The sequence below is a fragment of the Macaca nemestrina genome, chromosome 1 (assembly GCF_043159975.1).
Source record: "Macaca nemestrina isolate mMacNem1 chromosome 1, mMacNem.hap1, whole genome shotgun sequence".
NCBI classification, from domain to species: Eukaryota; Metazoa; Chordata; class Mammalia; order Primates; family Cercopithecidae; genus Macaca; species Macaca nemestrina.
The window spans coordinates 140940966-140955738 of record NC_092125.1 but is presented as its reverse complement, the minus strand read 5'-3'; the positions used below and the strand labels follow the sequence as shown (position 1 = coordinate 140955738).

Below are 14773 nucleotides of genomic sequence, written 5' to 3'. Positions count from 1 at the left end.
CAGCCTATAAAACAATCTTTAACCAAATCTCTAAATATACAGGAAGGATATTTGAAAGAGGTGATTTTGGTGATTAAGAAAGAATACCGGACCGGGTGCGCAGTGGCTAATGCCTGTAATCCCAGCACTTTGGGAGGCTGAGGCAGGCGGATCACCTGAGGTCAGGATTTCAAGACCAGCCTGGCCAACATGGTGAAACCCTGTCTCTGCTAAAAATACAAAAATTAGCTGGGCGTGGTGGCAGGTGCCTATAATCCCAGCTACTTGGGAGGCTGAGGCAGGAGAACCACTTGAACTCAGGAGGTGGAGGTCGCAGTGAGCCAAGATTGTGCCACTGCACTCCAGCCTGGCTGACGGTGCAAAACTCCATCTCAAAAAAAAAAAAAAAGGAATTAGCACTGTAATTGCCCCTCAACTTATACCCAATGGTCTTTTCAAGTGATCCTGCTACTCTGAGGACACTATATAGCAAAGGCTTTTACTGAAGGCGTGAACTTGGGTTGGTTTGTATAAGCATAGCATTCAAAGGCCCTTAAAGAATACAGAGAGGCTGGAGGTTAAACCAATCATACTCCTCAGTCCATGACATCTTTTGTACATTGGTTGAAAGGTTTCTTGGCTGGGTGCAGTAGCTCATGCCTAAAATTCCAGCACTTTGGGAGGCCAAGGTGGGAGGATCACTTGAGCCCAGAAGTTCAAGACCAGTCTGAGCAACAAAGTTGCCCAGTTTTGTAGAGATCCTGTCTCTACAAAAAATAAAAAAATTAGCAGATATGGTTGCCTACAGGTGGCACCTGCCTGTAATCCCAGCTACTCGAGAGGCTGAGGCAGGAGGATTTCTTGAGCCCAGGAGTTTGAGGCTGCAGTGAGCCATGATCACACCACTGCAATCCAGCCTGGGCACCAGAGCAAGACCCTGTCTCAAAAAAAAAAAAAAAAAAGAGGTTTCTATTTCAGACTGAGAGCAAACAGTGCCTAGCCAGAAGTCCTTCTAAACCTGCTGTAATGAATAGATATCAATTAAAAATCATTTTAACTAGCATATTTTAAACTTGTACATAAACAGATGGTGTTAAAGTAGTTTTAAGGACTTTCAACAGTAGATGTTTTAAGTGGACTTAATAGTTCCCCTATGATCATTATTTATTTACATTGTTCATTTGCTTAAGTAATCAAAGGTAAATCTTGGCCCAGATTACTTTGTCAGTATTATAAAGGATTATGAATGAATAACCCTTATTACATAATTTTCCATATGAGAAATGAAGATGGTTGTGAGTGGAAGGATAGAAGGTTTTTTTGTTTGCATGATTTTGGTATGCCATGGTAAATTCATTTGAGTCTAGAGATTTTAATATCTAGTAACCTTTTCAAGATTACTACCTAGTATATTAATATGCTTTCAGCTGTGAATAACAGGAAAAAAAATCCATTTCCAACTACCTTTTGTTAATGTGGTATATTAGTTAACTTTTGCTACTAACAAATTTTTCCAAAAAAAAAAAAAAAAAAGATGTTTGTGGCTTAAAGCAACAAACATTTTTTATGTCACAGTTTCTATGAGTCAGGAATCTAGGTGCAGTTGAACTGGGAGCCTCTGGTTCAGGGTCTTTCCTGATGTTACAGTTAAGCTATCAGCCAGCGCTATGATGTCACCTGAAGGCTAGAATGGAAGATCTCCTTTCAGGCTCATTCAGGTGGTTGTTGGCAGGAATTGTTGGCAGGATCGCGCTCCTTATAGACTGTTGAACTCCGGGTCTCAGTTTCTCACTGTTGTCTAGAAACCTCCCCTAATCCCTTGCCCATAGGCCTCTCTAGAGTGCACCTCACAGCATGGCATGTGGCTTCCCTCGGAGTGAGCCAGTGAGAGAGGATACCCATGATGGAAGCCACAGTCTTTTTGTATTAATAACTAATCTCAGAAGTGACATCCCATCACTTTTGCTGTGTTCTGTTAGAAACTAGTCAGTAGGTCTAGCCCATACTCAAGGTGAGAGAGAGGATTATACAAGGGCATGAATACCAGGAGACAGCAGCCATTGGGGGTATCTTAGAAGCTGTCGACCAGAGGGGCAAAAATGTTCAGTAGGCTCCAGTTTTATATACAGCATACCACACTGTCTTGGTGAGAGTCTTGAACTTCATGCTGATTGAGGACACCCCTGAACCAATTCATGGGGTCATGGGAATGCTGTGACGAAATCATTCTGGCAAAGGATGAGGGAAGGAGCTAATGAAATCATTCTGGTCAAGGATGAAGGAAAGAGAAGGGCTTTTCCAGTTGACCTAGATCAGTCAAAACTTAGCCCTCAAGTTGAATATGAAGCTCAGTCTATTCCACCCAAACTGTTGTTGGGTAGAATATACATAATGGGGAAAAAATGGAATGAATATTGACAAGACATACAGTGTCTACAACAGCTAGTAAAATACTTTACATATTTTTTGTCGTTTTGTTTTTTGGGTTTTTTTTGAGATGGAGTCTTGCTCTGTCACCCGGACTGGAGTGCAATGGTGCAATCTCGGCTTACTGCAATCTCTGCCTCCCGGGTTCAAGCAATTCTCCTGCCTCAGCCCCCCAAGTAGATGGGACTACAGGTGCATGCCACTGTGCCTGGCTAAATTTTTTTTTTTTTTTTTTTTAATTTTTAGTAGAGATGGGGGTTTCACCATGCTGGCCAGGTTGGTCTCAAACTCCTGACCTCGTGATCTGCTTGCCTTGGCCTCCCAATACATGTTTTATTCAAAGTGTCCTTTTTTTGCTTCACAGATATATTCCATGAAGACAAAATAGAAGATGAACTTCTATTCACCGTTTCTGGAATTCTAGCCACCATGATGGTCTGGTGGTGACTGATAACTAGAGCTTTATTCCAAGACAGACCTTTACCTCTTTAAGTTTCAACCTCCCATCTCCCAGTCCCTCAGTCTCCAACTGCAGAGGATGGCCTCCCCAGATAGAGGAGAGTCATTACTCCAACAAGGATAACCAAGTCTTTCATCCCTAGCTACAAGGCATAGTATTTTTATTTGAAAATGAATGTTTAAGTATTAAATTGAAACTTGAATGAATATTCAAGAAAATATAATGATGTCTACTTTTTCTGGATGATTCCAGCCATCATATCAGTTTGCCAAAAAAATGGAGAAAATTATGATTTTGACCTCCCAATCTAAATTCTAAATTCTAAAGATCAGTAAACAATTAGGTCAATAAATGCAATTTAAGATGAAGCCATTTGGAAGTCTAGTCCAAAACAGGAAAATCCCAGAACTGTCTGGACTCACGGAAATGTTTTAAATGGAATCTGTAGTTTGTTTGCAGGAGAGACAATTTGTAGAATTTAGATTGCTTTTCAAAATGTGTATCAAGTAGGCAAGTTAATAGTTGAGGGGGGCCGCAGACAACTTGGGGAGCTTTACTGGAAGGCCAAGGAAATACTCTTGGACACTGGAGGAAATGACAGCTGCTGAAGCCCAATCATGGAAAAGGACCAGAAAGCAGCCCACTGGAATGGGGAGCTTAGTGGGCAAGGAAGTAGGGATATAATTTCTCTTCTTGGCTCCACCAGTAATTAGCTCTGTGGCCCAGTCACCTAAACCTTCTGGACTTCAGTTCAGGTTGTATGGCAGTAGGCCAGAGAACTGGCAGTCGGCCATAGAATTGGCATATAATCTTTATGGAGAAGGACTGCAAAAACTAAACTTTATCTCTGTGTGGACAAAGGCTACTGTCATCCTGTTGTTGCTCTGGGGTCACTTTGACAATTTTTTTTAAGCTCATTTGATTGTGTAAGGGTCTAACCACAACAAAAAATCGTAGTATAATAGAATTAATCAAGTTCAGCAAGGTCACAGGCTACAATAATCAATATACAGAAGATCAATTGTGTTTTCCATTCAGAAAACTCCAAAAATGAAATAAATAAAATTGTCTTCACAATAGCACCGAAGAGAATTAAATACTTAGGAATAAATTTAACAAAAGAAGTACAAGACTTGTATAATGAAAACTATAAAACATTCGAGAGGGCTGGGCATGGTGGCTCATGCCTTTAGTTCTGGCACTTTGGAGGCAGTGGCAGGAGGACTGCTTGAGCCCAGGAATTCAAGACCAGACTGGGCAACAAAGTGAGACCCTGTCTCCACAAAAAATAAAAATTAAAAAAAAAAATTGAAGATGGCTGAACAGGAACAGCTCTAGTCTACAGCTCCCAGCAGGATGGACACAAAAGATGGGTGATTTCTGCATTTCCAACTGAAGTACCTAGTTCATCTTACTGGGACTGGTTGGACAGTGGGTGCAGCCCACAGAGGGTGAGCTGAAGCAAGGTGGGGCATCGCCTCACCTGGGAAGCACCAAGGGGTCAGGGGATTTCCCTTTCCTAGCCAAGGGAAGCTCTAAGTGACTATACTTGGAGGAGGGGTACACTCCTGCCCAAATACTGCTCTTTTCCCATGGTCTTCGCAACTGGCAGACCAGGAGATCCCTCTCATGCCTGGTTCAGTGGGTCCCATGCCCACAGAGCCTTGCTCGCTACTAGCGCCAGCACTCTGAGATCGATCTGCGACATGGGAGCTTGGCGGGGTGGGGCGTCCCCCATTGCTGACACTTGAGTAGGCGGTTCTATGCTCACGGTATAAACAAAGTGGCAGGGAAGCTCAAACTGTGTGGAGGCCACCACAGCTCAGCAAGGCCTATAGCCTCTCTAGATTCCACCTCTGGGGGCAGGGCATATCTGAACAAAAGGCAGCAGACAGCTTCTCCAGACTTAAACATCCCTGCCTGAAAGCTCTGAAGAAAGCAGTGGTTCTCCCAGCATGGCGTTCGAGCTCCAATAATGAACAGACCTAAAGTGGGTCCCTGACCCCCATATAGCCTGACTGGGAGACATCTCCCAGTAGGGGCCAACAGTCACCTCATACAGGTGGATGCCCCTCTGGGACAAAGCTTCACAGGAAGAATCAGGCAGTATTATTTGCTGTTCTGCAGCCTCCGCTGGTGATACCCAGGCAAACGGTCTGGAGTGGACCTCCAGCAAACTCCAACAGACCTGCAGCTAAGGGGCCTCTCTGTTAGAAGGAAAACTAACAGAAAGGAATAGCATCAACATCAACAAAAATGACATCCACACCAAAACCCCATCCGTAGGACACCAACATCAAAGACCAAAGGTAGATAAAACAACAAAGATGGGGAGAAACCAGAGCAGAAAGGCTGAAAATTCCAAAAACCAGAACGCCTCTTCTCCTCCAAAGGAACACAACTCCTTGCTAGCAAGGGAACAAAAGTGGACAGAGAATGAGTTTGATGAGTTGACAGAAGTAGGCTTCAGAAGGTCAGTAATAACAAACTTCTCCAAGCTAAAGGAGCGTGTTCTAATGCATTGCAAGGAAGCTAAAAACCTTGAAAAAAGGTTAGACGAATGGCTAACTAGAATAACCAGTGTAGAGAAGAGCTTAAATGACCTGATGGAGCTGAAAACCACAGTACGAGAACTTCGTGAAATATACACAAGCGTCAGTAGCCAATTCGATCAAGCAGAAGAAAGGATATCAGTGATTGAAGATCAAATTAATGAAATAAAGTGAGAGGACAAGATTAGAGAAAAAAAGAGTGAAAAGAAACGAACAAAGCCTCCAAGAAATATGGGACTATATGAAAAGACCAAATCTATGTTTGATTGGTGTACCCGAAAGTGATGGGGAGAATGGAACCAAGTTAGAAAACACTCTTCAGGATATTATCCAGGAAAGCTTCCCCAACCTAGCAAGGCAGGCCAACATTCAAATTCAGAAAATACAGAGAACACCACAAAGATACTCCTCGAGAAGAGCAACCCCAAGACGCACAATTGTCAGATTCACCAAGGTTGAAATGAAGGAAAAAATGTTAAGGGCAGCCAGAGAGAAAGGTCAGGTTACCCACAAAGGGAAGCCTATCAGATTAACAGAGGACCTCTCGGCAGAAACCCTACAAGTCAGAAGAGAATGGGGGCCAATATTCAACATTCTTAAAGAAAAGAATTTTCAACCCAGAATTTCATATCCAGCCAAACTAAGCTTCATAAGTGAGGGAGAAATAAAATCCTTTACAGACAAGCAAATGCTGAGAGATTTTGTCACCACCAGGCCTGCCTTACAAGAGCTCCTGAAGGAAGCACTAAACATGGAAAGGAGCAACCAGTACCAGCCACTGTAAAAACATGCCAAATTGTAAAGATCATCAATGCTAGGAAGAAGCTGCATCAATTAACGGATGAAATAACCAGCTAGCATCATAATGACAGGATCAAATTCACACATAACAATATTAACCTTAAATGTAAATGGGATAAACGCCCCAATTAAAAGACACAGACTGGCAAATTGGATAAAGAGTCAAGACCCATCAGTGTGCTATATTCAGGAGACTCATCTTACGTGCAAAGACACACATAGGCTCAAAGGATGTAGGAAGATCTACCAAGCAAATGGAAAGCAAAAAAAAAAAGCAGGGGTTGCAATCCTAGTCTCTGATAAAACAGTTTAAACCAACAAAGATCAAAAGAGACAAAAAAGGCCGTTACATAATGGTAAAGGGATCAATTCAACAAGAAGAGCTAACTATCCTAAATATATATGCACCCAATACAGGAGCACCCAGATTCATAAAGCAGGTTCTTAGACACCTACAAAGAGACTTAGATTCCCACACGATATTAATGGGGGACTTTAACACTCCATTGTCAATATTAGATCAACGAGACAGAAAATTAACAAAGATATCCAGGACTTGAACTCAGCTGTGGACCAAGCGGACCTAATAGACATCTACAGAACTCTCCACCCCAAATCAACAGAATATACATTCTTCTCAGTGCCACATCACACTTATTCCAAAATTGACCACATAACTGGAAGTAAAGCACTCCTCAGCAAATGTAAAAGAACAGAAATCACAAAAAACTGTCTCTCAGACCACAGTGCAATCAAATTAGAACTCAGGATTAAGAATCTCACTCAAAACCGCACAACTACATGAAACTGAACAACCTGCTCCTGAATGACGGCTGGGTAAATAACAAAATGAAGGCAGAAATAAAGATGTTTTTTGAAACCAATGAAAACAAAAATACAATGTACCAGAATATCTGGGACATATTTAAAGCAATATGTAGAGGGAAAATTATAGCACTAAATGCCCACAAGTGAAAGCTGGAGAGATCTAAAATCAACACCGTAACATCACAATTAAAAGAACTAGAGAAGCAAGACCAAACACATTCAAAAGCTAGCAGAAGGGAAGAAATAACTAAGATCAGAGCAGAACTAAAGGAGACGGAGACTCAAAACACCCTTCAAAAAATCAGTGAATCCAGGAGCTGTTTGTTTGAAAAGATCAGCAAAAATGATAGACCATTAGCAAGGCTAATGAAGAAGAGAGAGAAGAATCAAATAGAGGCAATAAAAAATGATAAAGGGAATATCACCACCAATCCCACAGAAATACAAACTACCATCGGAGAGTACTATAAACACCTCTACACAAATAAACTAGAAAATCTACAAGAAATGGATAAATTCCTGGACACATACACCCTCCGAAGACTAAACCAGGAAGAAGTTGAATCTCTGAATTAACCAATAACAGATTCTGAAATTGAGCCAATAATTAATAGCCTACCAACCAAAAAAAGTCCAGGACCAGACGAATTCACAGCCGAATTCTACCAGAGGTACAAAGACAAGCTGGTATCATTCCTTCTGAAACTATTCCAGTCAATAGAAAAAGAGGGAATCCTCCCTAACTCATTTTATGAGGCCAGCATCATCCCGATGCTGGCAGAGACACAACAAAAAGAATTTTAGGACAATATCCCTGATAAACATCAATGAGAAAATCCTCAATAAAATACTGGCAAACCAAGTCCAACAGCACATCAAAAAGCTTATCCACCACGATCAAGTTGGCTTCTTCCCTGGGATGCAAGGCTGGTTCAACATACGCAAATCAATAAACATAGTCCATCACATAAACAGAACCAGCAACAAAAACCACATGATTATCTCAATAGAAACAAAAAAGGCCTTCAAGAAAATTCAACAGCCTTTCATGCTAAAAACCTTCAGTAAACTAGGTATTGATGGAACATATCTCAACATAATAAGGGCTACTTATGACAAACCTACAGCCAATAGCATACTGAATGGGCAAAAACTGGAAGCATTTCCTTTGAAAACCAGCACAAGACAAGGATGCCCTCTCTCACCACTTCTATTCAACATAGTTTTGGAAGTTCTGGCCAGGGCAGTCAGGCAAGAGAAAGCAATAAAGGGTATTCAGATAGGAAGAGAGGAAGTCAAATTGTCTCTGTTTGCAGATTACATGATTGTATATTTAGAAAACCCCATTGTCTCAGCCCAAAATCTCCTTAAGCTGATAAGCAACTTCATTCAGCAAAGTCTTAGGATACAAAAATCAATGTGCAAAAATCACAAGTATTCCTATACACCAATAATAGATAAACAGCCAAATCATGAGTGAACTCCCATTCACAATTGCTACTAAGAGAATAAAATACCTAGGAGTCCAACTTACAAGGGATGTGAAGGACCTCTTCAAGGAGAGCTACAAACCACTGCTCAAGGAAATAAGAGAGGACACAAACAAATGGAAAAACATTCCATGCTTATGGATAGGAAGAATCAATATCGTGACAATGGCCTTACTGCCCAAACTAATTTATAGATTAAATGCTATCCCCATCAAGCTACCACTAACTTTCTTCACGAATTGGAAAAAACTAAAGTTTATATGGGACCAAAAAAGAGACTGCATAGCCAAGACAATCCTGGGCAAGAAGAACAAAGCTGGAGGCATCACGCTACCTGACTTCAAACTTTACTACAAGCCTACAGTAACCAAAACAGCATGGCACTGGTACAAAAACAGATATATAGATGAATGGAACAGAATGGAGGCCTCAGAAATAACCACACATCTACCACCATCTGATCTTTGACAAGCCTGACACACACAAGGAATGGGGAAAAGATTCCCTATTTAATAAATGATGTTGGGAAAACTGGCTAGCCATATGCAGAAAACAAACTTGACCCTTTCCTTACACCTTATACAGAAATCAACTCAAGATGGAACAAAGACTTAAACTTAAGACCTAGGACCATAAAAATCCTAGAAGAAAACCTGGGCAATACCATTCAAGACATAGGCATGGGCAAAGACTTCATGTCTAAAATACCAAAAGCAATGGCAACAAAAGCTGAAATTGACAAACGGGTCCTAATTAAACTAAGGAGCTTCTGCACAGCGAAATAAACTATCATCAGAGCGAACAGGCAACCTACAGAATGGGAGAAAATTTGTGCAATCTATCCATCTGACAAAGGGCTAATCTCCAGAATCTACATAGAATTTAAACAAATTCACAAGAAAAAAGCAAACAACCCCATCCAAAAATGGGCAAAGGATATGAACAGACACTTCTCAAAAGAAGACATTTATGCAGCCAACAGACATGAAAAAATGCTCATCATCACTAGTCATTAGAGAAATGAAAATCAAAACCACAATGAGATACCATCTCACACCAGTTATAATGGCCATCATTAAAAATCAGGAAACAATAGATGCTGGAGAGGTTGTAGAAAAATAGGAATGCTTTTACACTGTTGGTAGGAGTGTAAATTAGTTCAACCATTGTGGAAGTCAGTGTGGTGATTCCTCAAGGATCTAGAACTGGAAATGCCATTTGATCCAGCAATCCCATTACTGGGCATATACCCAAAGGATTATAAATCATTCTACAATAAAGACTCATGCACACGTATGTTTATTGTGGCACTGTTCACAATAGCAAAGACTTGGAACCAACCCAAATGCCCATCAGTGATAGATTGGATTAAGAAAAGGTGGTACATATACACCATGGAATACTATGCAACCATAAAAAGGATGAGTTCATGTCCTTTGCAGGGACATGGATGAAGCTGGAAACCATCATTCTCAGCAAATGGTCACAAGATTAGAAAACCAAACAACACATGTTCTCGCTCATAAGTGGGAGCTGAACAATGAGAACACATGGACACAGGGAAGGGAACATCACACACCAGGGCCTGTGTGGGGTGGGGGGCTAGGGGAGGGATAACATTAGGAGAAATACCTAATGTAGATGACAGGTTGATGGGTGCAGCAAACCACCATGGTACATGTATACCTATGTAACAAAACTGCATGTTTTGCACATGTAACCCAGAACTTAAAGTATAATAAAAAATAATAAATTTTAAAAACATTAACCAGGCATGATGCTGCACACCTGTAGTCCCAGCTACTTGAGAGGCTAAATTGGGAGGATTACCTGAGCTTGGGAGGTTGAGGCTGCAGTGAGCTGTGACTATGCCAGTGTACTCCACCCTGAGCAACAGAGCAAGACCCTGTCCCAAAAAAAGAAAACTTCAGAGAGATTAAAGAAGGTATCAAGAAATGTAGATACAATCCATGTTCATGAATTGGAAGATCAAATGTTAAGATAGCAGTTCTCTCCAAATTAATCTACAATGCAATCCCTATCAAAATCACAGCAGGCTTTTTTGAAAAATTGACAAGCCAATCTTAAAATTTGTATGAAAACATAAAGGATTCAGAATAGCCAAAATAATTCTGAAAATGAAGAAATAATTCTGATCCAGAACTTACTACAAAGCTACATTAATCAAGACAGTGTGGTACTGATATAAAGTACAGATCAGTGGAACAGAGTCCAGGAATAAACCTTCACATTTATGATCAGTTGAGTTTTGACAAAAATCCCAATGAAATTATGTAGAAAAGATGGTCTTTTCAACAGATGGTGCTAGGATATTTGGATATCAAATGCAAAATAAATTAATGTAGATTCTTCCTACCATATGCAAAAATAAACTCAGAATTGATCACAGACCTACATGTGAGAGCTAAAACTATAAAACATGTAGAAGAAAACATGGGAGAAAACCTAGATGACCTTGGTTTAGGAAGAATTCTTAAGACACTAAGCACAATTCATAAAAGAAAATATTAATAAATTGGACTTCATTAAAATGTAAAATTTTGTTTCAAAGAACACTATTAAGAAAATTAATTGGCCTGGGGAAGTGGTTCACATCTGAAACCCCTGCACTTTGGGAGGCCAAGGAGGGTGGACCACTTGAAGTCAGGAGTTTGAGACCAGCTTGTACAACAGAGCAAAATGCCATCTCCACAAAAAATACAAAAATTAACTAGGCATGATGGCGTGCTCCTGTAGTCCTGGCTACTCAGAAGGCTGAGGTGGGAGGATCTCTTGACCCTGGGAGGCAGAAGTTGCATGCAGTGAGCTGAGATCACACCACTGCACTCCAGCCTGGATGACAGAGTGAGACCCTGTTTTTAAAAAAAAAAAGAAAAGAAAAGAAAAAAAAAATAATTGAAAAATCACAGACTGGGAGAAAATATTTTCAAATCATAAAAAGTATCTGATAGAGGACTTGCATCTAGACTATGTAAAGAATTCTTAAAACTCAAAAATAAGGCAGACAACTTAAAAATGGACAAAATGTTTGAGTAGATATTTCAGCAAAGAAGATATACAAATTGCTTAGCATATGAAGAGCTGTGTACTATCACTAGTCACTAGGAAAATACAAATTAAAACCAAAATGAGATACCATTTTGGACCCACTAAAATGACTATAATAAAAAAGACAGACAAAGATAATTGTTGGTGATGATGTGGAGAAACTGGAGCCCTAATGCATTGCTGGCGGGAATGTAAAATGGTGCAGCCACTTTGGAAAACAGTTTGGCAGTTTCTTAAAAAGATAAACATAAGTTTACCATATGATCCAGCTATTCCATGAGAAGAGAAGTGGAAATGTGTTCACATCAACACTTGTAGGCAAATGTTCATAGCATTGTCATTCATATTATTCAAAAAGTAGAAACCAAATGACCATCAACTACTGGAATTTTTTTTTTTTTTTTTAAGAGATGAGGCCTCACTATGTTGCTTACTGTGAAGTCAAACTTCTGGGCTCAAACAATCCTGCCTCAACTTCCTCAGTAACTGGGACTGCAGGCAGGCACCAACATACCCAGCTTATTTCTTTTTCTTTTTCTTTTTTTTTTTACTGGTGGATTTCTTTAAATGACATATCTATACAATGGAGTAGTGATATATGCTACAATATGGATGCATCTCAAAAACGGTATGCTTAGCGAAAGAACTCTGATGCAATATCCCACATATGGTACGTTTCCATTTACAGTCCAGAAAAGGCATATACTAAATTAGCAGTTGCATGGGTCTGATGTGAAAACATGGATTGCCTGCAGATGGGCACAAGGGATCTTTTTGGGGTGACAAAAATGTTCCAAAACTAAGCTGTAATTTTTGCATAACTTTGTGTGTGTGTGTGTGTGTGTGTGTGTGTGTGTGTGTGTGTGTGTATGTGTGATGGAGTTTCCCTCTTGTTGCCCAGGCTGGAGTGCAATGGCACGATCTCGGCTCACCACAACCTCCGTCTCCTGAGTTCAAGCATTTCTCCTGCCTCAACCTCCTGAGTAGCTGGGATTACAGGCATGCGCCACTATGCCTAGCTTTGTATTTTTAGTAGAGACAGGTTTTCTCCAGGTTGGTCAGGCTGGTCTCAAACTCCCGACCTCAGGTGATCCGCGTACCTTGGCCTCCCAAAGTGCTGGGATTACAGGCATGAGCCACCACGCCCGGCCATTTTTGCATAACTTTATAAACTTTAAAAATAATTGATTTGTGCACTTAAAACAGGTAAAGTTTATGTGTATAAATTATACCCTAATAAAGCTATTAAAAATCAAAGATGATGACAGGGCCTCTCTCTCTCTGACCTAGTGACACCCACCAGGGTAAAGAGAAAGAGAAGCTGGCCAGGCACAGGGACTCACACCTGTAATCCCAATACTTTGGGAGGCCAAGATGGGCTGATTGCTTGAGTCCAGGAGTTTGAGACCAACCTGGGCAACATAGCAAAACCCTGTCTCCACCAAAAATAAAAAGTTAGCCAGGCATGGTGGCATATGCCTGTAGTCCCAGCTACTCAGGAGTCAGAGGGGGGAGGATCTCTTGAGCCCAGGAGGCAGAGGTTGTGGGGAGCCAACATTACACCACTGCACTCCAGCCTGGGTGACAGAGCAAGACACTGTCTCAAAAATTAAAAATTAAAAAATGAGGGAAGCTGCTGTATCTCCACTTCTTCCCTCTCTGTGCCCAGAGATACCTCTTCAGTTATCTCCCATGCCCTACAGGTCTAGAGACCTTAGGTGAGGAGCCAGTAGCTCAGTATAGAAACGAAGGATCCAAGTGGACAACTGCCACCAAGTCACCACAGGGCCAGCTGCTTTGGGTGGGTGCTGCATCTGCCTCCCACACACTCCTGCCAAGTTTATGTTACTTTGGGAGGACTGAAGCAGAATTCAGTTCAAAGTACTTTGCTGGATTTTGGTTTCTAAATATTTTCCAATAAAAAAGAACCCAGGCTTCTTGGGAGAATGGCTAGGTTCTAAGACTAGAGCCAAGAAAATGCAAGATAAGCCTGGAGCATCTTGTAGTACCAGAAAGTAAGCAGGTGCTCAAAAACAAAAGGACAGAAGCATGTCAGACAGACACAGGAGCCAATCTGAAAGAGCTCCCTGGCCGGGCATGGTGGCTCATGCCTGTAATGCCAGCACTTTGGGAGACTGAGGTGGGAGGATCACTTGAGCCCAGGAGTTTGAGACCAGCCTGGACAACATAGGGAGACCCCCTCTCTACCAAAAAGTAAACAATTAGCCAGGCATGGTGGCACACACCTATAGTCCCAGCTACTCAGGAGGGTGAGGATCACTTGAGCCTGGGCAGTCACGGCTTCAGTGAGCCATGATTGTGGCACTGTACTCCAGCGTAGGCAACGGAGTGAGACTGTCTCAAAAAATAAATAAAATTGCTAAATAACTGAAGAGTGTAAGTGGATTGTTTGTAACACAAAGGGTAAGTGCTTGAGGTGATGGAAACCCTATTTACCCTGATGTGATTATTATACATTGCATGCCTGTACCAAAATATTTCATGTAACCCATAAATAATATACATCTACTATGTACCCACAAAAATTAAAAAATGTTTACAGGAGTGAACCACCGCACCTGGCCAGTGGAGTCTTTTTAAGGTATTATTTAGCATCTTCTGCTTATAGTCATGTCCAAAAACCAGCTGATCTTCCTACTCATTAGGGGACAAGATCAAATCTCTAAAAAATTAACCTAGCCCAAGGTAAGTGGTACTATTCTGAACTTTGAAAATCTCTAGTAGCCTCACATTATAAGCCCTTCGTAGAAAAAGAAAAGTAAGCATTTCTAGAAGCGCATTTTTGTTGGACTGAGGGTGGGGCAAGGAGCAGGGGTGACTTTCATCTGAAATGTACCTAGAGAGACCAGAGTCTGAGTTGGGACTGGCTCCTGGGACTTCGCCATCCAGGCCAAGAAGCATGCTCCAGTGTGCATGCACTCTCATCAGAGCCCTAGTCAGGAATCCCAGCCACTCCTCTCCTGTGCAGCACAAGCTGGAGGATAAGGTATGGGGCAGTGACTGTGTGGGGCTGCCTGTGTGATTCCTGATGAAGAAATGCCTTGATGAAATTTATTGTTCCCCAATAAAGCTCATTTTCTGTGAGAATTCATGTGTCCTTTTCCAAATTAAACTAGCAAAATATGAACTTTTGTAAAATGTCATTT

At 41.2% G+C, this 14773-nt stretch overlaps 1 protein-coding gene and 1 long non-coding RNA gene across 3 annotated transcripts in view; one reads left to right on the top strand and one right to left on the bottom strand.

The window, feature by feature from the left end:
* LOC105485389 (RNA polymerase II associated protein 2) overlaps positions 1–14176 on the top strand; it is a 99368-nt gene extending 85192 nt beyond the window's left edge. For both annotated transcript variants that reach the window (XM_011747698.3, XM_071079163.1), the window contains one exon: positions 2771–14176. In XM_011747698.3, the coding sequence (XP_011746000.2) occupies position 2771 (1 nt within the window). In that variant the 3' untranslated portion in view covers positions 2772–14176. The remainder of the gene's footprint in view (positions 1–2770) is intronic.
* The window catches only part of LOC139358471 (uncharacterized), a 100962-nt gene that overhangs the window by 53934 nt on the left and 32255 nt on the right, over positions 1–14773 (bottom strand). The gene's annotated exons all lie outside the window — the stretch shown is intronic.